This window comes from Microcebus murinus, chromosome 1, assembly GCF_040939455.1.
Source record: "Microcebus murinus isolate Inina chromosome 1, M.murinus_Inina_mat1.0, whole genome shotgun sequence".
NCBI lineage: Eukaryota > Metazoa > Chordata > Mammalia > Primates > Cheirogaleidae > Microcebus > Microcebus murinus.
In genome coordinates this window covers 86594422-86620010 of record NC_134104.1, presented here as the reverse complement: position 1 = coordinate 86620010, position 25589 = coordinate 86594422, and the positions used below count along the sequence as shown (strand labels likewise).

Below are 25589 nucleotides of genomic sequence, written 5' to 3'. Positions count from 1 at the left end.
CTGCCTGGCCTCAAGCAATCCTCCCACCTCCACCTCCCAAAGTTCTAGGATTACAGGCATGAGCCATGGCACTTGGCTGAATTCTGAAGACTTAACGCCTATGAATACATTGTCTCCCATTGAAAAGTGACTGGAAATAGTTACTTGTTAATTTTTGCTAATCGTTGTATCCCAGACCCTACAATAGTGCCTAGCATATAGGGAGCCCCCTTAAGTACATGTTGAATGATAGATGAATGAATGAAGGATGCATTCTCATTTATAATTTTTGCCAATGTGACTTAGTGGAGGGGAACAAAGCAGCGAAATACTCATATACAACCATTGAATTTTTCACGTTCTCTTGTTAGGTTGTTTAGGTTTTTATTGAAACTGTTGCCCATTCAAAATCAACTTGTGGTAAAGCACTTCTGTGTGGTAACCTTGACAGCAAGATAGACTTGGAAGGTTGTTTAATTATTTTGCTAGTGCAAATTCTTAGACATGCTCTTCCTAAGTACACACTTTCATTTCACTGCTTTTGATCTCAGATTGTTGCATCTTAGTTATGGTTTTGTGGAGAAAGACGATCATTGTTCATAAATCTTATGAAACTCAATCAACAGGCTTATAAAAAGTAATAGCTTTCTTTAACCTTTGAAGCAAGTATCTCACCAAAGGGGAGAATAAAAAAAGAAATTTGTATCATTCTTTTCGAACTTCATATTTCTTGAGTTCACATTGTTTACCTTTAAGTCTAAAAAGCCATTAAATTTTCAAATCTCTCTGTTTGCTCAAATCCACTTGTGATTCTGTTGGAACACACTATTTCTCAGCCCAACATTCCTATTTCCTTTATAGATGCCTCGCCTTCAAGAAATGAGTCCCTTTCTCTCAGTTTTGTGTTGTGCATTTTTATACTGTGTCCTTTAAGTCAAAATTAAGCTATTTCATTTGAATTTAACCAGGAAAACAGTTTTGGGGCTTAAAAGATCAACCTTCATTTATATGGAAAATACACTTTTGTGAAATACCTTATATCTTAATGAGGTGCAAATCTTATTTTTATCCTTTGGTAAATCTTTGTGTTTCCTTTAAACTACCTTTGGGGCTACATTAGAATATTTTTAAGTGCAAGTAAAATGAAGCATGCCATTATATATTTATTTTGGAGCTAAGTTTTAAGTTGATTATATCAAAGTAATGACACCAGTGTAATCATCAGCAGAGAATGTGGAACAACGTAAATACTACTACAAAAATGCATGCAGCTGTCTTTTCTATTTTGTATTCTTAAAACACTGTTAATTCCAATTTCTCCGTTACACATCTCTGATTCACTGAATATGAAAACTCATAAGAAAGCACATTCAATTAGCTGTGATTTAGTCCATAGATGTAATGATGATGGGTGCAAAAGAGAAATAGGAAGAAAATAATTACTGAAATACAGAATTTTGGCAGGATTGATAAATACTGATGTATACCAGAAAGAATGTGAATGATGAAATTCTACTGGACCAAAATAACCCTCCCTTTTTGTTAAGTGAAGAGTGGCATCTCACTCTAAATCATGACATCCGTAGCAGTGGATACTCATTGTGGATTACTCAATAATGTTGACTCTTTCCTAGTCTGAGGATATGAAGCTTTTGGAATCTGAATTGAAACAAAATACAAGAAAAATGTGCATATCTGATAAACTCAGTTGCCCTTCCAGTTAGGGACACCATTGACTGATTAAATCTGCTCTTGTAACTGGCCAGCTGTTAGGCAGAGGCATGAGGGATGGTTTAATTTACTTTAAGAAGATAAAGCATAGATTGAATTTGATCATGGGCATGCAGAAAGCAGTAATCAATCCTAAAGTAAGAGGGGCAAAAAATAATTTCTCATTTTTTAATGTGGATAATTATTTAAGGACTCTGAGTTATCTAATCTATAATTCTCCTTTAAGAATTTTTTCTGCTGAGCCTAAGTTATTATAGTATCCAGTGAATTATAGTTTGGACTATATGATATTATAGGAATTTAAGTAATATTTAAAAGAGAAAGAGGAAGTAAATTAATGATTTCTTTTAGGTGAATGATGGGTAAGAATAAATCAAAGGCAAACATTTGTCTTACTGGCATATGTATTTCAGTGGATTAACTTTTAGATGATGATTATTTGTCCACCTTAATTAATGATAGCCCCGCTGAGGCTTAAGAGATTTTAGAATAATAATTATGATTCATTAACTACTCTTTACGGTAATACTTTTTGGATAAACTTTTCTTACTATTTGAAATACGGAATATTTAATATATGTCTTCTTAAAGAAAATGCAAATAATATGTACATTCATACCTGTATATAGGCTGAGTTGATAGAATATACATTATAGAATGGTAAACTGATATATTTAAATATATTAAATATGTTCTATTACTAAAAATATCTTATAATTTAACATGAAATTTTTTAACAGTACTGTATGTTAGAGAGTACTGTGTTATGTACTAAAGAGATTTCATAAGCACTGGGGCAGTGGATCTGGTACTTACTCAAATTAAATTTAGTCAAAAATATAAATGTATCTATGTGTGTGTATATGTATATATTTATGTATGTGTATATACACTTTAATAAATATTTGTGAGTAGATTTGAAGAATGAAAGGATATAATAAGAAAATTAAAGGAGAGCAAGAGAATTGTATTTCAAAGATTAATTGAAAAGAAATATTAAAAACAATAAAATTAATAAGAATAGGCCGGGCGCTGTGGCTCACGCCTGTAATCCTAGCTCTTGGGAGGCCGAGGCGGGCGGATTGCTCAAGGTCAGGAGTTCGAAACCAGCCTGAGCAAGAGCGAGACCCCGTCTCTACTATAAATAGAAAGAAATTAATTGGCCAACTGATATATATATGTAAAAAATTAGCCGGGCATGGTGGCGCATGCCTGTAGTCCCAGCTACTCGGGAGGCTGAGGCAGAAGGATCACTCAAGCCCAGGAGTTTGAGGTTGCTGTGAGCTAGGCTGACGCCACGGCACTCACTCTAGCCTGGACAACAAAGTGAGACTCTGTCTCAAAAAAAAAAAAAAAAAAAAAAAAAAAAAAAAAAAAAAAAAAAAAAAAAATTAATAAGAATAAAAGACATTGATAGTTATCACAAGTAATCTGTAGACATGATTTTGGGAGAAATCATTTTTTTTCTGGATATATGACATGCACATGATGTAGACACCCTATGTCATATGGCATGGTAGAAAAGACATGGGCTTTGAAAACAAGCATGTCTTTTTTCAGTTCCACTACTTTGTGATAAGTGACTAGACAAGTTATTTAAACTTTTAGCCCCAGAAACTGTTTACAAAAAGGGAATTAAAAACATTCATCTTTTTGCATTGTTGTGTAGATCTAACTGCAAAGTCTATGTCAGGATATAGATGGATATTCAATAAATGGTGGTTATTTCTAAGGATAACACCTAGTCACCAATAATTAAGTTGTATAAGAATAATATAATTTTTGAACTAGCTTCATACTTTAAGAAAGCTTTTGAGATTTGTATAGTATGAAAAAAGAGAGTACCACCAAGAAAACCATATTCTGTATTTTAGATCTTAACCTATTTTTTCTGTTTTCTAACTTATAAAAATTATACCAACATCTGACTGACTCTCTTTATTAGGTAATCTCATGATTATATATCATAGTTTCTCTTTAAGATTTTATATAGAGATTAAGTTATCATATTTCTCAAGCTACCCCACACAGTATTTCTTGCATAATGGATTTGTCTCCATTCCCATTTTTAAGTTTTCCTTAGGGATCATACTACTAGAGAAGCTAGATGAAATCAAAGACTCTGAGACTGAAATGAAAGACTCTATCTTTCATAATTAGACATAAAACTTATAGCAGTGAAAATATCTACAGATCTGATGTGGTGTGGTTTCTCACTCATTTGATTTCTTGATCTATTGCATTACTTTACTCCTTTCTAGATGTTAGTTCTGAAGCCATTAAGGCAGCAGTGGATGACAGGCTGTGGTTTAACACTGGGCTTTTTCTTCTGTGCCCGAAGATTTTGTAAAATTATATGTTACTAACTTAAAGGAAGTAGATGGCTTGGCAGGATTAAAATTTTTTTCCAACATTAAAATGAGAGAGAGAAAGGTGAGAGACCTACATAACCAAATGCAGATGGTAATTTTCTTAGTCTTATTTGACTTGTAATAATTTTAAAAGTACATATTCATAATGAGTTTAAGAATTAAAAAAAATATCATTATTTGTTCAAGAAGGGAGAAAAGGGGAAGGGAAGTTAAAGAGAAATGACACTATGTGACTTGCCTGTCTGGTTCCTTTCACATCAGTGTCTGTCCTAAAATTAGAAGCTAGGAAGAGCTTTTAGACTTGAAGAAATGAAATTATTTGTGGGTAATTTTCATGTCTTCAACTGTCCATATATGGGAGAAACAGGCCCTCCTTTCTTTTTCAGCATCCCCTGTCTAGAGTGGTTACAGCTATATGAGTATGCCCAGATGTTTATGACTTAACTACCCAACAATTGCAACCTTCTGTTAAAGTCAGATATGACTCTCCTCTTTACAGATATGGCTTTTATAATTGAGACAAAGTGACACATGCCTGTACTAATTTATATATTAATTTGGCATTGTTTCTGCCCATTACTGACTTTATTCAAAGCCCTTCCCCTTGGCAGTCTCCTCTTTAGTTTCCAAATGAAGCTGGTGCTCATTTCAACTTGCAGGGTGTGCTGGGCAGCTGCCAGACCAGATGCTCCACTGCTGGATATTTTGTCTGATTTGAGTCTAGGGACATGGTCAGGCTACTTTGGAAATATTTAATTTCTCCAGATGCTGAAATCTTTAACTTGCTGTCAGTTGTGACAAATTTGTTACATTTCTCAATGTTTGTAGATATTACAATGTGCAAATACTTCTTAAGACCCATATATGGAGTAAATGCTTTTCTCCTTTGTTGTTTTCTATTTTATTATTTTCTACTTTTATATGAAATAATTTTTTCTTATACTTAATTTTGTATTTGATCTTTTAATCTTAAAATGAGAACTAAATTCCTATGTAAACTATATAAACTATGCACTTTTAGCTAAATATAAGTTCCACTCTTACTTTTTATTGCATTTTATTATGAATTTCATTTGCTTTGTAATCCAAAGTTATTTGAGAATCATTTAGTTTTGTTTGTAATTTTATTATTAGTTTCGAATTGATTGGATTATGGCCAACAAAAATATAGTTTTTGAAGTTTTTAAAGATTTTCTTTGTGGTCAAGTTCATAAAATATTTTATAAAATATGTGTGCACATGCTTATGTGTGCATGTGTGTGTGTGTGTTTGAGTAATGTAATTATCTAATTTAATTTTATTATTAAATTATTGAATCCCTGTGTGTACTTACATTTTTTTGACTTTCAGAATTCTAATTCTGAAAGAAGTCCTTTGTAATTCCATTTAAGAATTCTATCTTGAATTTGTAATACATTTTTATGTTATCTTTATGCTTGTTTAGTGCATTCAGGTTTATGGCATATCCTTTATTTCTTTAATGTTTAATCATTATATAATGTATGTTTTCAATATTGCTTTTAATTTCAAATATTTTATATGAATTTGGCTCACTCTCTCTCTCACTTTAATTTGCTGGTGTCTATTTGCTTATTTTTTAAAATCTTTATTACTTTGTTTCAGGAATGTTTATTATAAAAAGCATTTTGCTAAGATTACATTCCCTTTGATCCAATTCAGACATCTCTGATTTTAATACAATAATTCATCTGTTTCTTTTAGTGTAAAATGTATATGAGCTTTTTTCTTCTACCTTACTTGATGTTTATTACAGTATTTATCTTTTTCTTTTTCTTTCCTATTTTCTGATTTGATCTCTCCATACAACTTTATTACACACACATTTTTAATTTTCTTAAACATTTTTGAGACCTTCTAATAAAAAGTACATTTCAGAATTAATGATGATAATGTGACTATTTTACATACACCCTTTTAAAAGTATTAACCAATTTTATCTCATTCATCTTACCTTATTTACTTGACCTGAATAAGGCAAGTACTATTAGAACAAGGGACTTAGATAAAACTTCTGCCCAGTGCCAGGGTTACTTCTATGAATTCCTTGACAGATGGATAGTTCTCCTGCACAAACTCTACTTTCTGAAAAAGTATTCATGCTCATTTCATTGCTAGGCAACACCGATTACCTGAATTTTGATTTTTATCTAAAAGTTCAGAGCTGCTGAGAGATACTGTCTAGAACTACCCTACAATCACTAATTCTTAATCTGAATTTGTATCTAAGACATTCTTTCTGAAGATGAAGCCATTCTATTAATATTTGAACCTGGAGTTCTCAGACATGTGGTAGGCCCATGTGATCTCAAACTGAATCGTTGTGTAAAAGAATTGGAAACACAAAGAGAGGAAGATTTGCTCTGCTCTTTACCTGGTAGTATATTCTTCATTTATGTTCAGGTTACTCTCCTATTTTTCTTATTAGTTTAAAATGATTGTTCACATTTTCACTATTAAGAAATACACTATTAAGAAACCAACCATGGAAAAATCATAACTCCTCCCAGGGTGCATTTTTGTTCAATTAAAAACAAAACAAAATAAAACAAAATATAAAAAAGAAAAATAATGAGTAAACTTAAAAATCTCCTCAAGTAGTTGTGACAATTAAATGATATAAGTCAAGCATTCAGGAAAATACTTTTGAAAAGTACTAGTCCAATTAAAAAATAAATTATAATAAAGAATATTAATCTTTTTATATGTCTTTCGAGATAAAAAAAGTTCATATATATAGTGTATGGTGGAGCCCTAGTAAGTATACATATAGAAATTGTAAATAATAAAGATAAATGTATCTTACATATTCTTGCACCCGTGACTATCTTGAAATATATATATGGGATATGCAATCAGCTGTGAACATTTGAAAATAGAATTGCAAAAGATTTGGAAGCATGCATTTATTTAACAATGTAAGCATTTTTTGTCTTTGTCTATGAGCAATTCAATTATTTTGTTTCTGAAATAAATTAAGTAAAGCTTATTGAGTCTGATCAGCCCTTGTTTCCAGGGAATTGCAGTTCAATTTCATTTTTAATTAGAATTGAACATTGTGGATTTCTTAGCACTGGTAAGCAAGATCTAGCAATAAAGTATGTATTTAATTTGTATTAAGTTTCTGAAATTTAGTGTAGAGAGTGAGTAATATGTCTGGTTAGTATTTAAACATCTCACAATGTTCGGTTGTAGAAGTTTCCATTTATAAATGCTCCTGTTCTATAACAAATTACTTTCAATTTCAAATAAACCTGTTATCACAACATGAGAAAAACTTATTCAATTAAATGAGAAAACAAAGTAAAGTAATTATTTACTTCCATTTGGTGTGCACAATAGTTTATAAAGGTTCTATAAATGCCTTTGAAAGGTAGATACATTGGCTGAAACATCACTGTTGCTCAAATATTATTGCTTAATCAAGTATAGATGTAGTCATATGGGATAGGCATTTCTGTAGAGGAAACCATTCTTTTATGAGAGGAGAGAGACATATTTTCCATTTCAATAAGCCCACATGGAAAGAAGCTGTGAATCATAAGATTAGATGTGCTAACATTTTCTCCTTTTTCAGTTTTTCATACCCATTTCTATTTTGTGTCTTGTCTGTCCCATATTACTATAATGTTGTTCATCACACTGAGGCTACTTGAGAGCTGTACATCTAAGGTATCTTTTCTTGCCATTGCCATGCACTAAGATGTTAGACTGGATATGATCTCTGCCCGGCAGCCTGTCTAAATGCAGCACTAGAGGGAGAGAAAGGAGTTGTGGTGGAGGGCTTGTAGTAGATGCTTCAGTCACCTGGAATACTACCGGAACTGTACTCCTAGACATCTGCGATGAGAAATATAGCAGGTTGATTTAACAGTTAATGTTGTGTTCAAAGAGTGAGTCAGAATCAGAATGGACCTTTGCTGCTTTATCTTTTTAAATAATAGCTCTAAGATCTGAATGGAAAATATACATATATATATATAGTTTATTTCTTTACCCCTAAGGGAATAGTGATGCTCAAGAAAATCAAAAGCCTTTCTGGGCCAAGGAAATAGAAACTCTTAGCTGTTACCTCTGATACGTTTGTACTGTAAAAAGACCTTGTCAATTTCTGCCAGCTAGGACTGCAAAGCCAATTGGTGATCTATAAACTGTAGAGACAAGAGATACCTAAGAGACATACACTTGACCTTCAAACATAAATCTTTCTAATTAGTGAAATTAGAAAGTCTAACGAGGATATTCTATTTGTTCTAATTGAATTCTCTACGTGAAGTATATGCATCAGATTTGCTCTAAATAATTCAGGTCCACGTACGTGTAATTCTTGAGCATGCCCAGGAGCGAGAATATCTCTTAGCTGTCTGAGTCCAGTTATTCATCCTAAGTAATTATTTAGTTAAATATGTTAATTTCAAGAGGGGTTGAGAAATAATGAAGTAGATTGCTTCCTTTTTCAATGGAGAAAAATAAATAATAAGATAACAAATATTGTATTTTCCTGATTGGTAACAGAAATGTAATAAATCATTATCCTGATTTTAAAAAACACAAGCTAATATTATAGTTATAGAATTATAAAAATGTTAAAAGCATAATGCAGCTAGGGAAAAAATTATAGATGGATTGAAAGACCTTAGGACTCATGATTCCTCTAATCAAACAACAAAAAACAAACTGAGCCGGGTAATAGATGAACTACAGTAGGGTATCTTTAAGTTATATGAATAGTTACTTTTGGAAATAAACACATGAAATTTTGTAATTTTTATATTAAGATATTTTTGTTTTTAGGGTAACTAAGATTTTTTTTTCTTCTTCCCTGACATTACTCCCCACTGTAGACAAATGCAAAGCAATTACATTCCCTCAATTATCTACCAGGTTTTCCTCCTCTTCTTCTTTCTTATCATCAATGCCCAAATAAATAAATAAATAATAAAATACAGAGGAAAAAGACTTCACACATTATGTAGCATTTTACACTTCTCATAATCCTTCAGACACATTACCTCCTTCGAATCTCCCAGTCATTTTGAGTAATTGGTAGGGCTAATGTCTTCCCTTTTTAGGAAAGAGAAATTGAACTGTAGAGTTTTCAGTGGTATGCCCAGCATCCCTCGCCTAATGGCTTGTCCAGGGCAAGACCTTTTACTCCCCATACAACACTTTTTCATCTGCCATGTTGCTTGCAAGCCAAACTACAGAAAAACAATTAGATGAGTTCAAATGTATTACTAACAGATTTTATTATGACACTTGCAAGCAGTGCAGGATTCAGTTTCTCAGATGAAATTTTAAAAGTAATTTGACATATGCCTTTAAAGTTAATATTCATTTGATTTTCCCTCATATGTTCTGTTTATATCCATGTACCTTGGAGAAGAGTTATGTATACACATTTTGGTTTTAAAAGAATACTGCCAAAAACTGACCTTATTTTTTCTTTATTTTCATAGGATGATTCATAATGCTTTAAATTACAGACATTGAACATCAAATATACATCTAGTAACCAAGTATTTTTCTTTCATATCCATAAAAATTGGGAGCTCTGTTTAGCATTTCATTTATAGAGATAATTTGTAGGCAGTAGAAATAGAAATATTAAATATTGATTCTTATAAACATTGAAAAATCAGAAATTTTATTGTTGTTAAACATAACCAATAACTAATTTCTGAGATACCTTTAGAGATATTTCATTCTTATTAGTTATTTTCCATGGGTTTGTCCCCATTTATTATGGCTTCAGTTAAATATGCTTTTAGTTAAGAATATTGATAACATAATAAACATTTAAAATATAGCAAGTTTTTAAAACTAAATACTAAATAATAAAGAAATCTATATATTTTTTGATCTCTCTTATCCAACTAAAGAAGTTGAAGAATCTTTTCAGAACTCTGAAGCAGCCTTAACTTTCTAAATAACTTGACATTTTTTTCTTTACAAAAGCAGTAGGTCATTGCTTCTTATTAATCTCACTAGAGTTATTTAAATAACTTTGGATACATCAAGTAAAGCAATTTGAAATCCTAATTAAAGGTGTTCAGTGAATTTGAAGAAGAATGATGTGATTATGCCTTGGATATACTTAGTCTGATTACAGTGAATTTCTCTCACCATAATAATCTTTTTTTTTTTTAACAAAGAAAGGTGAGTTTATTTCTGAAACATAACAAAGCAAACAGAAATCTTACAAACCTCTTTAGTGGGATCTTTATAATACTATATATAGGTAAAGGGCCAACCTGCAAACCTACTAATAGGAATACAATCTGAAGAAGAAAGGATAACATTTGAGTCTCTAAAGTAAAATTATCTACTTAAGCATTTATCATATGTGTCCAATATTTTTATGTTTTCATATATTCTAAAGTTATTTAATTTAAATGCACAAGAATTTGCTGTGAAATGTTTAATTCATATTTTTTAAGTTCGTTTTTATTTTTGTGTCACCATAAGAATGGACCTTTAATCTAAAATGTACCAATCTATTGTTTTAATACATTTTAATCCCCATGACAGGACTTTATAAAACTCCAGGTCTTTTAACAATCTAAATAACAGGCATATAATTCTCTATTGATTTCAGTATCTTCTCAGAAAGCAGATCACAGCAAGAACCATCTTTTGTGTTTTATGAATTCACCCTTAAGCCAGTCTATTTGTCTCTGTAAAGGATGATGTATAATTGAAAGGAAATGGGTACTTTAGTGAAAAGATCACCAGTCTTGAATTCAAAAAACTTGAGTTTGATCCCTGGCATTACCAGTTATTAGCTCTGACCCTGGGCCATTCCCTTAAATTTCATGAAGTACAATTTCATCCACTAGATAATGGAAATTGAAATGAATTATCTCAAATGGTCTGAATATAAATCAATAAATAGGAGACAGTGCCTGGGCCATAGTAGGTGTACAATATGTCCAATATGATTTGGCTTTAAGTTGACTTACAAGACCTAGATTCTAATCACAATTATGTTTCTGAATCTTTGTATAAAATTTGGCACACATACTCCTTATGTGGAAGTATAAGGTATACCCACATCAGGGTAGCTTAAACAACAGAAATTTATTTTCTTATAGTGTGGAGGCTAGAAGTCCAAGAATGCCAACAGGCTTGGTTTCTTCTGAGGCCTCTCTTTTTGTCTTGCAGAAAGCTGCCCTCTCACTGTGTCCTCACATGGCCTTTGCTCTGTGCCTAGCATCTCTGGTATCTCTTCCTCTTCTTATGAATACATCAGTCACTTTGGATTAGGGTCCCCATATGATTTCATTTAACCTTAATTACCTCTTTAAAGGTTCTATTTCCCACTACAGTCACATTCTCAAGTATACAATGGGTTAGGACTTCACTATATGCATTTTAAGGGAACACAATTCAGTCCATAACACTGGGCCCTAAATTTAATCTAAAAAACTATAAATAAGGTCTTGTTTTTCTCTTATATCCATTTCCACATGAAGTTTCAGAGAGCTTTCCTAGGTATGGAGACCATATAAATGTTTCTAGTGCTGGACTAATATCTTGAAGAAGCTAAATAATGGAAAAAATACAAACTTCCTCCTTTGGTTCTTGATATGTGACAGTTTGGGAATGCTATGCATTCTAACTAGCAAAAATAGAAAGAGCAACCATTAAAAGATAACATTTAATTGGTTCAAAAGGGTGAGTTGACAATTCTGGAGCATCTGTGAATGAATTAAAGCCTAGCTGTGGAATTCAATTGATATTTCCTTGCTAGACACTGTGAATACTCAGATTGTCTAAATGACAACAACAGCAACACTCTCTGTCTGGAATAGAAAAGATGTTTTGGCTGAAAAGTAAGAATAAAAATCCTAAGAAGAGAAGTTATATAACAGAAATCAGGAAAAGCTCCTCTCTATCTTACCCTCTCTGGTTTTAATTTTCTTTAAATGATTTTTTTCCTGAATATCTGAAAACCATGCAGCCACCCATTGCCTAGATGCTGCCTGTTCAGGGCAGTGGGAATATAAACTTATGATGGACCATTCTCAGGTGCCAGACTGCTATTCCTAAGTGAGTAATTCCCAGGAAACATAGAGTTTTATAGTTTTATAAGGTCTATTTAATGATTGCTATATCTTGCCCATGGGCATTTATTTCAGAGGTGATTATTTGGCAAATGATAGGACCTAGGTTTATATACTATACACAAGGAGAATGTATCAGTATGGTTCATAGCAAGAAATATAGGATCAGTCAGCTTGAAGGTGGCCAAAGACATTTTATCTGTATGCCTCTGTCAGCAAGACAAAATCACATGTTCAAATACCAGTGGGCTAGTCTCCACCATTCTCCTTATCCCTACTATTGGATAAAATAAATAAATAAATAAAACTATTTTTAATTATATATATTTTTATGGAAAGCTAAGGGGAGAACACAACACATTTAATTAAATGTGTTATTTATTAAATTTCAAGAACAAGCTGGCTTAATACTTATATTCACCTTCTAACAATATATGTAAGACACCACAACTAAATATATTATACAAGTTTTCCAGTCAGGGAGTATAAATAATAGAGCAAAATAATATCCATTTAATATACTTGTACCATATACATTATGTTTTTCATTCATTCATTCATTCATTCATTCATTCATTCATTCATTTGTTAATGTAAATACTAATTTATTCATCAACTCAACAAAAACAGGAAAATCATTTTGTGCCAGGCACTCTACTGCACACTGGATAGATAAGGTAAAGCTATAGCACTCCTGCTTCAAGCCCATCATAAGCTAGTGCCACTAAAGTTACTTACCAAACCTTTTTAATTCCTGGGAAGAAAAACACAATGAAATTTTTACTTGATAACTTGTGTCTCTTTTGTCATTTAATTTGAGGAAATCTTTTGATTTCCACCTTAATTTCCTCCTTGACCCAATAATTGTTCAGCAGTAAGTTGTTTAATTTCCATGACTTTGTTTCTGTTGGAATTGATTTTTCATTTTATTCCACTATGGTCTGAGAATATATATGGTACAATATTTATTGTTTTTAATTTGTTGAGACATGTTTTGTGGCCTAAGATGTGATCAATCTTATAGAATGTTCTATGTGTTGATGAGATGCATATTATATGCCTCATCAACACATAGAATGTGTATTCTGTAGTTTGGGGGTAGAATGTTCTGTAAATATCTCTTAGACTCATTTGCTCTAGGGTCCCACTTAAGTCCAGTGTTTCTGTATTTATTTTCTTCTTGGAGGATCTGTCCAGTTCTGTCAGTGGGGTATTGAAGTCCTTAGCAATTATGATGTTGCTGTTTATTACTTTATTTAGATCTGGTAGAGTTGGCTTTATGAATCTGGGTGCTCTTGTGTTACGTGCATAAACATTTAGTATTGTTATGTTTTCTTGTTGAAGAGCTCCCTTTACCATTATATAATGACCATCTTTGTCTTTCTTTACTATTATTGATTTATGGTCAATTTTATATGATATGAGAATGGCTATTACCTATTTTCTTTTGATTTCCATTTACATGAAATATTATTTTCTATCCCTTCATCTGGAATCTGAATGAGTCCTTGTATGTTAGATGTATTTCTTGGAAAGAGCAGATACTTGCTTGTATTTTTTTTTATCCATTCAACCAGCTTATGTCTATTGCGTGGGGAATTCAAGCCATTCACATTTATTGAAAGAGTTAATAAGTGGGATGCATTTCTATTCATCCTGTTGGGTAAAACGTTATTGCTTTGTCTTACCTGATGAGCCATTATTTTATATAGGCTCTGAACTTTGGCTTTTTGGTGATTTTACCCTGGTGGGTTTCTATTGTATTTATCTATGTATATTCCAAATCTTAGTACTTCCTGCAGGGCAGGTCTGGTCTTGACAAATTCCCTCGGTGTTTGCTTGTCTGAAAAAGTTTTTATTTCTCCCTCATGAAAGAAACTTAGTTTTGCAGGATACAAAATTCTAGGCTGGCCATTAGGCTATAGTAACCAAAATAGCATGGTACTGGAACCAAAATAGAGACATAGATTAATGGAACAGAACAGAGAACCCAGATATAAAACCATCCACATATTACCATCTGATCTTTGACAAAGTAGACAACAAAATACACTGGGGAAAAGAATCCTTATTCAATAAATGGAGCTGGGAAAATTGGATAGCTATGTGTGGAAGATTGAAACAGGATCTATATCTCTCACCATTCACAAAAATTAATTCAGGATGGATAACAGACTTAAATCTTGACATGAAACCATAAGATTTTTAGAAGAAAATGTTGTAAAAACTCTTCTAGATATTGGCCTAGGCAAAGAATGTATGAAGAATACCCCAATGGCAATCACAGCAACAACAAAAATAATTGGGACTTGATTAAGTTTAAAAGCTTCTGCACAGCCAAGGAAACAATCAATGGAGCAAATGGACAACCTACAGAATGGGAGAAAATATTTGCATGCAATATATCCAATAAAGGGCTAATAACTGGAATCTACAAAGAACTCAAGCAAATTGGCAAGAAAAAAATTAAATAACCCCATTAAAAAGTGGGCAAAGGACATGAACAGAAACATTTCAAAAGAAGGTAGACTAATGGCCAAGCATATAAAAAAAGTTCAATGTCACTAATCATGAGAGAAATGTAAATCAAAATCACAATGAGATATCTTCTAATGCCAGTGAGAATGCCAGTGGCTTCTAATGCCAGTGGCTTTTATCAAAACCTCTTAAGAGGCCGGGCGCAGTGGCTCACGCCTGTAATCCTAGCTCTTGGGAGGCCGAGGCGGGCAGATTGCTCAAGGTCAGGAGTTCAAAACCAGCCTGAGCAAGAGCGAGACCCTGTCTCTACTATAAATAGAAAGAAATTAATTGGCCAACTGATATATATATATATATAAAATTAGCCGGGCATGGTGGCTCATGCCTGTAGTCCCAGCTACTCGGGAGGCTGAGGCAGAAGGATTGCTCGAGCCCAGGAGTTTGAGGTTGCTGTGAGCTAGGCTGACGCCACGGCACTCACTCTAGCCTGGACAACAAAGCGAGACTCTGTCTCAAAAAAAAAAAAAACAAAAAAAAAAACCTCTTAAGACAATAGATGCTGGTGTGGATGCAAAGAGAAAGGAACATTTATACACTGTTGGTAGGACTGCAAACTAGTGCAACCCCTATGGAAAATAGTTTGGAGAGTCCTCAAAGAACTAAGAGTCAACCTATCATTTGATCCAGCAATCCCACTACTGGATTACCCAAAGGAAAAGTCATTTTATAAAAAGGACACTTAAAGTAGAATGTTTACTGCAGCACTATTCACAATTGCAAAGATGTGGAATCAACCAAAGTGCCCATCAATTCATGAGTGGGTTAATAAAATGTGGTATATGTATACAATAGAGTGCTACTCAGTCATAAAAAGATGAATTGATACCTTTTTCAACAATCTGATTGGAACTGAAGACCATCCTCCTAAGTGAAGTATCACAGGAATAAAGAAACAAGCACCACATGCACTCACTATTAAATTGGAACTAACCAATCAGCACTTATATGTGCAGACGGAAATAAAACTCATTGAAAATTATGCAGATGGAAAGGGGGAGGAGAGGATAGGTGAAATCATACCTAACTGGTACAATGTATGCTATCTGATTGATGGGCACACTTATAACTTTGATGGAAGCGGTACAAAAGCAACTCATGTAGCCAAAACATTTGTATCCCTGTAATATTCTGAAATTTAAAAAAACAAAGAGCTTGAAATAAGAAAAAAAAATTTACTTGATGCACTGGGGGCATTATGAATGTTTGAAGCGATGTGTGCTTTTTTGTTGTTGGTGGTGGTGGAGCTATGATGTATTTTGAAGGGAGTTAACTGACCCTGGATATAGAACATGAAAAGTGTCACAGGATGACTAAGGACAATTTCTCAGTTACTAGTCTGCAGCTATATTAGGCACCTTGTCAAAGTGAAATGTTAGCACTCATGAAAATTTGGGCAGTGATCATATTGGCTCAGCACTTAGTGGTTCTTTGAGTTAAATAAAAGAGGGTGGGAGGTTTATGCATAGGAGGTTGATTTAATGATCACTATATTCATTGAAGACATAATGTAAAATGTATATATATACTTTAGGAGTAATCTTTAGTTATGGAAGGATTAGTAATTATCATTGATGGACATTTTGAATAAACATGTTTGGTAAATTTACATAATATTTAACTTCTCTTCTGGGAATAAAATACTGGTTAAAGTACTTATTACAGTAGAAATATTCTCAATATAAACAGAATGCTGATTACTGCATTAAAATAGTATTCATTTAATCCTGCATAATTATGCAATTGTTACAGATATGCAGTACATTTTAGGGTATAAACACTGTGAAATAGCTTTGAAAGATAAAATGTGCACTTCACAGTGTAATATTAAATTAGATCTGAAAAGGAAGAAAAAAATAGTTCAGTTACTCAGAATTTTAATGTATATATTCTAAGTATTTCAGTTTTCTTTATATTTTGTCCTTAACAGTAGTTTAATGCAAAATTAAAATATTGTTACTGTATGTTCTGATAATTCACATCATAAAACTATTTTAAAGGTCCTTTATAACCATAGAAATTGTGTTATTTTTGGAGAGTGTATTCCAGACCAGTAGTTTAAAACCAAATTTTATATGTGGCAAAATATTTTAAAATATAATAAATGTATCTCTATAAACATCTTTAAATCATTGGATTAGACTATATGGTTTTTCATTTAGAGCAGAAAGGATCTTTGAAGATAATGTAATTCAGTCTTTGCATATTATGGTTGATGAAACAAAAGCCTAGAGAGATTATATGTGTTGTCACAAAGCTCATTATTGTCAAGATTGGTACCAAAAACCCAGAACCATTTCCTATTTTAATGATTTTTCACTTTTCTTGGTTATGACTGATACATTTGCAAGTAACAGAAGTCCTCTCCAACAAAAAGAGGAAAATCTTACCCAGTCCAAGTGAAACAAGTATAACTGGACCTGAAGTCTGTGCGTGATATTCCTCTCTTGCCCATTGTCATCTCTGTTTTCTCTGCCTGCTGCTTTTTGTCACCAGTTTTCTTTAGAAGGTTCATAGTTTCTACCTTCTGAGCAAGATGGTTACAAAGTCGAGCATGGCAAAGAACCCCAAGTATGTCACATATATATTTAAGAGAGATAAGTAAGCAATGGTCAAAGTGCAAGGTCAGGAAATCTTGGCTTATGATTTGACCCCGCTTTTCAGGAATTATACCCCCAGTGTAATCAGCACCCTGGGTTTTGTGCTATCTCAGTTTGTGAGAGGTGCTGGGCAGGGCTCACCAATCTCACCTGTGCCACCAGAAAAAGCAAACAGCTCAATGACTGTGGGCTTCATTCCTTTTGCATTGGCTTGCACTTGAATGCATTTTGAAAGGAACAATCTTACCAGAGTAGGAGATCTCTTGAACATTTTAACCAAACTCAACCTTAGCAATGTTCAAAATGCAGTGTTAACAATGCTGAGGAACATTTTTTCATTTAATATTTAATATAGTCAGGTCAGTGTCCTCTCCTGCTAACTTCACTGGAAATCCAGTAATAATTTCTAAAGTTAAAGAGTTATTGATTCAAGCTATCAAATTAAGAGCTCGATGGTTAGCAACAGATGGCACCAGGTGTCCACCTCAGGTACACCCATTGTAGGCAGAAGATAGAGGAGGGAGCCAAACTGCATGTTGACCTATCCCTTCAGGGCTGTGGGGAAGTAATCAACTCTAGCCAAAAGCAGTACACAATCAAACCCCATGGCTTCATTTATAGGTCATCAGCTATGGAAAAATATCATGTTATATATTGATTATAAGCATATTACTGAATATACTAAGAAAAGAGTACATGCTACAATATGGTAGCTCCAGTGTATTATTTTTGACTAAGATAAATCTAAAATACTAGACTTCATGAACATTAAACAGCCAAATAATTATTGTACTGACCTTTTTAGAAGGGATTTTTGAGGATATTTTGACTGTCCCACTAAAGCAGGGTCAGCAAATAAAATTAGAAAGAAGAAAGGAAAAGACGAAGACATGTGCATCACCACTTCCTTTCCTTGTGGTCATGGCAGATATCACTCATAGAATCACTTTTGCAGCGATCTTGAACCTGGACTTACAGTTCTACTCTAGGCAGGCATTCTTTGCTATTTAATTGGAGTTAGCACTCAAAATGAAAATGTTTGGTCATTCCACTTGTAAATTGAACTTCCTGAGAGCAGAGACCTTCTCATACTTATCTCTATTTCCTAACGCCAGCATTTTACCTGCATAAAGTGGCACCCAATATAAAATTATTAATGGACAAGTAGCCCAGGAATCTTCAAAATAACTTTTAACAAGCAGGTAATTCTCAAAGGAAAATATGCAAGTGGCCAAAATCATGCAGAAAGAGGTTTAATTTGACTTGTAATTCAAATATTTATTTTGACAAATATTTTTGGCTATATTAGTAAATATATTTTAAAAATTAATGATCCATGTTAAGAGTGAAGGGAAATAAATATTTGCATATATATCTGATAAGAATATAACTGGTTCATTAGCTTCTCTGGAGGGAAAACAGCTTACCAAAAAAACATAAAAAAAGGAATACTTTGATCTGGAAATTCTACCTGTGGAAATACAGTTCATGAAAATAGGTATTTATGTGCGAATTTAGCTATAAGGAAGTTTTTTCCAATATAATATTTTTAAAAATTCAAAATAATTTATATGACCAACAGCTATTGGTTAAATAACATTTATGGTCTCTCTCTAGCATTACTCATATCATGTAAATGTAACACTATATAGCTACTAAAATGACAAAGAAGTGTACTTATCAACATGCACAAAAGTTTATCATGCACCATTAAGTGAATGAAAAGTGATTGTAAAATGGCATTTATGGTATGGTCTTATTTTGTAAATGTATGTGCATAAGCCCTAGTAAAAGTGTCTGAATATCTCAACATGTTAACATTAACTATTTCTTGATTGATACGATAATGGACTTTTTTTTATTCCTTTGGTTGTGCTTTTTCCCCTCTAATGATTGTGAAATGCTTTAGTAATAAATAAAAAAGTAATTTTTAATATTTAAAACATTAGTGCCTAAAGAAGTTTGTACTTATTCTTAATATATTCTTTTATAGTACACAGAATATTTAAAATTATTCCACTGATCATTATTTTTAAGAATTGCTATTGCAGGATGCAAACATTAGAAACACTTCCTAGGGACTTCAGTGGTGAGGATTTGAAGAGTTAGCCTTAACTCTGGCAATCTTATTCACACATTCTTTGCTCTTTTTCACTTTTCTCATTCTCCCTCTTTCCTTAAATTCTTCCCTTCTTTCCATTAAAACACTGAAGGGAAAATAATGACGATTCTGATCTGCGTGTTTTGATACAGAAAGGATATGTGAGTGAATTCTGCTATCCTTAGGTTCTCAATGTCAGTTTTTTTAATAAAGATAATACATGCTGTTTATTACACCAAAAATTAGAACGTACAGAGCATTTTTAAAGAAGTAGGAAAAGTGCCATTAATGTGGTGTAAATTCTGTATCAGTTTTTATGTTTGCGCAGTTTTCTTTATACAGTTAAAATCATGCTATATGTACATTTATATGTTTTATTTTTTCTAATAGAAGTACATCCTATTTTCTGAGGGCTCTCTTTTCTTTAAGAATAGCTATTGTTCCTAGTTTGCATCTTTCTGATTCATTCTCTCACTTAGTAATACTTTCAAATGCCTACTCTATGCCTGCTAAGTACAAGGTGTACAATAACAGAGAAGATAAGTGTGACCCCAGCCCTCATGAGGTGGTGTAGCCAGGGACACATGCTGCTGCCTTGCTTAGACTGCAAATCTCAATAAAGAACACAGAAACAACTGGGAAGTGAAATATAGGGGTTAGCTAGAGTCACACAATGAGCAGTAACTAGCTATATCATTACCACCTTTAGTCATGTTCTCCTTTTTTCTCTCAATCTTCCCTAATTACTCTCATTGGAAACAGAATTAGCAAATCATTATTATTATTTCTCATATCAGGTAATTCACACTAAGCTCTTTATCAAAAAAAAAAAATATATATATACACACACATACATACATATATCTAAAAGGTTAGAAACTTGGTATGTTGTCTAGTTCATCTGCCCCCATCATATTTATCTATTGTGTCTTTACTAAAGAACAGAAAGGAATCTTTACATTAGCTATGTTTCAAATGAGGTAAACAGGGGCTAGTTTCAGAACATTTAATGACAAGGACACAGTGAGGGCTCATCATTCAGAAGGAGGCCTTTGGGTTATGTGTAATGTAACCCCTTCAGTTGCTGTATCTGGAAGATCTGGCTGGGGCATCCCAGGCAGAGATGAAGATGACTAGTGTACTGAGGACCCCCGGGAGGTTCAGGACAGTGGCTATTTTCCGAGCAGTGTGAAAGTCTTTCAAAATTTTAACGACTAGTATGACAGGCTCAGCCCTGGAGGAAATATTAGTATATCACAATACTGTAGGTGATTTCTGCTATAAGGAAGGACATAATATTGGTCAGAAAATCTCTCCTTTTAAAAGCAGAGCCTTGTGTGTGGTAGATCCTCTGTTAATTTCAAAAAGTAGAAACTTTAAATCTACTTAGACAATTAAAAAATGGAGTGAAAAATTCCATGAACAGACAACTGAAATCAAATATAAACATTATAGCAATGCTGCTTAAATATGGTGGAGATAGAGGAAAAAAGGGTAGAGGCAAGTAGGAAAACCCTTTGACTAAACTTGATAATTAGAAAATCTGAAGTGTTTTCTTATTTGAAAAGAAAGAAAAAGCCATCCTATCACAGCCACATTCATAAAATAGCAGTATATGAACTTTTAATGTGTATGATAATATTTTTAATAGATTGTTTGTTCCCCTCTCTTAGCTTTCCTTATTGGAAAAGGCTGGATTTGGAGGAGTCCTTCTATATATTGATCCTTGTGATTTACCAAAGACTGCAAATCCTAGCCATGATGCCTTCATGGTGTCACTGAATCCAGGAGGAGATCCTTCTACGCCTGGTTACCCAAGTGCTGGTAAGTTTGTTTTTCACCTTTATTATTCTGGAAGCATTACAAGATTGTAATTTATAAGTACATGCTCCCTAAATTAATCAAATGGTATTAAAGTCAAATAATGCTTACTACTCCATATTTTAAAAGGTGGTTTTTTGTTATGTTCTCAAAATTACAGAATACCAATTTGTTGGAATAAAACGTTTAAAAAAATTTATGATAGATTTTTATCTCAATAAATTACAGTATCATGTACAGATAGCAAACATTTTATGTGGGGTTATTGATTGACTGATAAGATAAATTAATACTATGAGGGGCAGGCTGTCTACACAGATCAAAACATGTACAAATACCCAGGAGCATGAAATGTCTGCTGCTTCGGGGCAGCTATAATAAATTTAATTTCAAAGTCTAGGGGTACACATGGTCAAGCTAGGTGAGTAAAGTAGTAAGAGGAGATGCTAGAGAAAAGTCGACTTAGCATGATCACATATCCCAGTTCTCTAGGAAAAGGAACCTCATTGCTTTGGCCACTCACTGGCAGCATAGAGGTGGCTATCTTAGCATCACACACCCTTTCTCTCCCAGTAAGTTGTGTTCATGAGACTGAGAATCGTGTGGCAGAGAGATTTTGTGATTTTGGCAGGTGTTCACTGCATCATTGAATTTCTGTCCAATACGTCATTGATGAATTTTCTGTTTATACAACTTGGCTGAGGAAAAAGTCCTTTGAAATGTCTTCCAGGGTGATACTAACCCATTAACCATGACACTTCAGTCAGTAATTAAACTAACCTCCCCCCAAAAATTAAGTAATTATTCATGTGTTCTGCCAATATTTTTCCTTTATGCCTCCAAAATATCACAAAAGAATTTACTAGTTATCTTACTCAAGCCCATCTGTCCATTCTCTCTATATATTAATAAGAAGAAAATTGAGTCAAAGATGATTTATAACTCATGAACTTTGTTGAGTCTACTGATTATCGCTTTGTCTTTTACACACACCAAAGTGCTGTTTTAATAATCTGTGTAAATTTTTTTCTGGGACTTCACTGATCTGTATGGTGTACAGTCACTTATCTTGTCATTCCAATTTTGAAATTAGAATTAGTAGTTATCTGTCTACACTTCCTACCCATTGTTGAAAACACCAATCCACCTCTCTGATTTGCAAATGCTTTCACTGTCCTGGGTTGTCATTCCTCAGCTTCAGGAGGCCGCATTTGGCAGCTAACTCTTTGTGGCAGGTCAATGAGCTGCGATGCTACCAAAAGCAGATACTTTATGAGTTTTCTGCTTAAATTGGTAAGTTGTCCAGATGGGAACATTCAGCTTTAACATTTTCTCAGCTCAGGTCTTTTAATAAATGCTGAATTCAGTCATATCTAGTAAATGTTGGTCAGAGTCTTTCTCTGACCAACATTGAGATTGCTCTTTTAAGCAATCTCAAAATGCTTTTTTTCTTTTACTTTTTATTTTGAAATAATTTAAACTTACAAAATAGTTGCAAGTATAGCATATATATGGAATCTGTATACCTTTATTAATATTAGAGGCTATTAACTTCTAATATTAACTTCTTACATAACCATAGTACAATTATCAAAGCCATCAAATTAACATTGATACAATGCTATTAGCTAATTATAGGCATTATTCAAATTTGTTCGGTAACTCTCGCTATTTTTCTGGTCCAGGATCCAATCCAGAATTCCATACTGCATTTAGTTGCCTTATTTCCTTAATCTGCCCCAATCTGAAACAGTTCCTCAGTCTGTTATTTTGCAGAATGTCCCTCAATTGAGCTAGCCTAATGCTTTCTAATGATTAGATTGTGGTTATACATTTTTGGAAAGAATATTACAGAAGAGTTGTGTTCTTCTCCTTGCATATTAGGAGGTATGTAGGTTGATATGTCTCATTTCTCATGGTGCTAACCTTGATCCCAAGGTTATGGTTGTGTTTGCCAGTTTTCTGCATTGTAGAATTATTGTTTTTCCTTTGTAATTAATGAGTATCTTGTGGGGAGGTACTATTGTACGATTTGCAGTCTGTTCTCTGTTCTTGATGTTTTTTGGCTGAAGAATGACCAAACACATTAATAGCAGAGCCAGCACAAAAGGAAGTTTATTGAGGAAGAGCAAGATAGGTTTACAGAGCAAGAGCAAGATACATTCCCCACAGATGATGAATGGGCCTCTTGTTATAACAAGATACCCTGGTTATGTTCTGGGGTCCTGTTTTGTGATGTCTGGATTGGGCCCTCCTTGTGGTTCAAGTGTTACCATTGAACCACTTTGATGGACAGTTAATGACATGATAATAATTAGCCTTAAGTTACTCTTGGTTTTTTCCTAGACTCTATTGTGCCTGGGCTCTCTGGCCCTCAGGCTGGGGAATTCCCTCCATACTTTTGCAGATTAACAGGGCATTCCTCCTTCCTCCAGGTGTGGTAATTGCTCAGGGCAGGATCAAGGTGGGGCAGCACCTAGGAGAGCCCAGGTCCCTCACTATCTACCTAACACTAGGATGGTAAATATTCTATTACTTGTCATAATTTTCCCCACAAATTTCAGGAACAATAAAGATTCTTATCTATTACAGTTATTACTGTAGTGCTTGCCAAATAATGGTTTTCTATTTCCATCATTCCCCTAGAATACTATTTAAAGAAACAATTTGACAATATGAATAATTATATTTGCTGCCTACATTCTCAAACAAAGGTAAAATGGCTATATAAACATACTGGGCAAAATTCCAAGTCAGACCTTAGTTCCAGTGACAAAATATCAGTGCAATAAATTACATTATCTTCTATGTTACTCATTGTCACTTACATAGGTCTCACATGAAACGTTCTTTTACAGATATAATGTTGGCAGGAATGGGGTGTCCCTTTTTTTACATATGAACCTCTATGCAATACACAGAAAAGGAAAAGATATAACCCTCATTGCTAAGAAGCTCTGCTTAACTGCAGTGATTTATATTTTTGCCTTCTGACAAATTTATCCTTCCCTCCTGAAATTTTCTCAACATTTCTTTGTCTTATGGTTTCATTTGCATTTTTTGACTTTTAAAACTATTTTTACAACTTCAATCCATTGACAAGGGCAAAGCTCTCATGATCCAGTCATTCCTCAAATATCCTACCTTTCAGCATGGTTGCATTAAGGACCAAGTTTTCAACACATGAACTTTGGATTTTTAAAACATATCATTTCACACCTGGCCCCACAAATTTGTGTCCTTCTCCCTTGCAAAATATCTTTATTCCACCCCAGTAACCCCAAAGTCTTAACTCTTTCCAGCACCAACTCCAAAGTCTAAAGTCCAGAGTCTTATCTAAGTTTTATATGAGTGAGACTCAAGGCAGGATTCATCCTGAGGCAGATTTCCTTCCAGCTGTGAACCAGTGAAATCTCAACAAGTAACTACTTCCAAAACACATGGGACAGCATAAAATAAATATTCCCATTTGAAAAGGAAGAACTAGGCAAGACAAGAGTAACTAGTCCCAAGTAAGTCCAAAACCCAATGGGGAAAACAATATTAGGTCTTAAAGCCAGAAAATCATCTCATTTGACTTCATGTCCTGCATCCTGGGCACACTGGGGTGGGGGTTGGGACCCCAAGGCCTCAAGAAGTCCCTCCCCTGTGGCTTTGCCAGACTGATTCCCTCCACCCAGCAGCTCTCATGGATTGGAGTCGAGTGCCTGCAGATTTCTCAAGTTGGAGTTGCATACTAGTAGCTCTATACTTCTACAGTTGTAGAGTTTCAGGGATAGTCCTACTTCCATAGCCACACTAGACATTGCCCTTGTGGGAACTCTCTGTGGTGGCCTCACTCTCACGGGTCTACGAGGCATTGTTGTAGCAGTTAACTTCCTGCAGTGGCTTTGTTCCTGTGACAATTTTATGCCTAGGCTTCCAGATTGCCTGCAACATCCTTTGAAATCTAGGTAGAGGCTACCATGACCCCACCACTCTTGCATTCTACATGTCTTCAGAGTCAGCACCATGTGGACACCGCCAAGATCTGCTGCTTGTACCTTCCAGAGCAGCAGCCTAAGCTATACCTGGGCTGCTGAGCCACACCTGGGGTGACTGAGGAGCACTACAGTGGAATTTAGGTAGCAGAGTCCCAAGGCAGCACAGGACAGCAAGCTGTGGAGGGGCCCTACAAGCCCATCCTCCAAAAGTATTCTCCCCTGAAGACCCTAGCACTCTGGACTTGTGATAAATGGGGCAGCCTGAAATGCCTAGGGGTCAGTCTCCCATTGTCTTGATGAATAGCACCTGGCTTCTATCCATACTAATCTCTTTATCAAATGGCTGCATCCTTGCTTTCCTCTCTTAACAACACCTTTTCTAT

General features: G+C 34.0%; 1 protein-coding gene across 3 annotated transcripts in view; it reads left to right on the top strand.

Annotated features, from left to right (window-relative positions):
• The window catches only part of NAALADL2 (N-acetylated alpha-linked acidic dipeptidase like 2), a 1254620-nt gene that overhangs the window by 767468 nt on the left and 461563 nt on the right, over window positions 1-25589 (top strand). For all 3 annotated transcript variants that reach the window (XM_076003772.1, XM_076003759.1, XM_076003769.1), the window contains one exon: window positions 21076-21226. In XM_076003772.1, the coding sequence (XP_075859887.1) occupies window positions 21076-21226 (151 nt within the window). The remainder of the gene's footprint in view (window positions 1-21075; window positions 21227-25589) is intronic.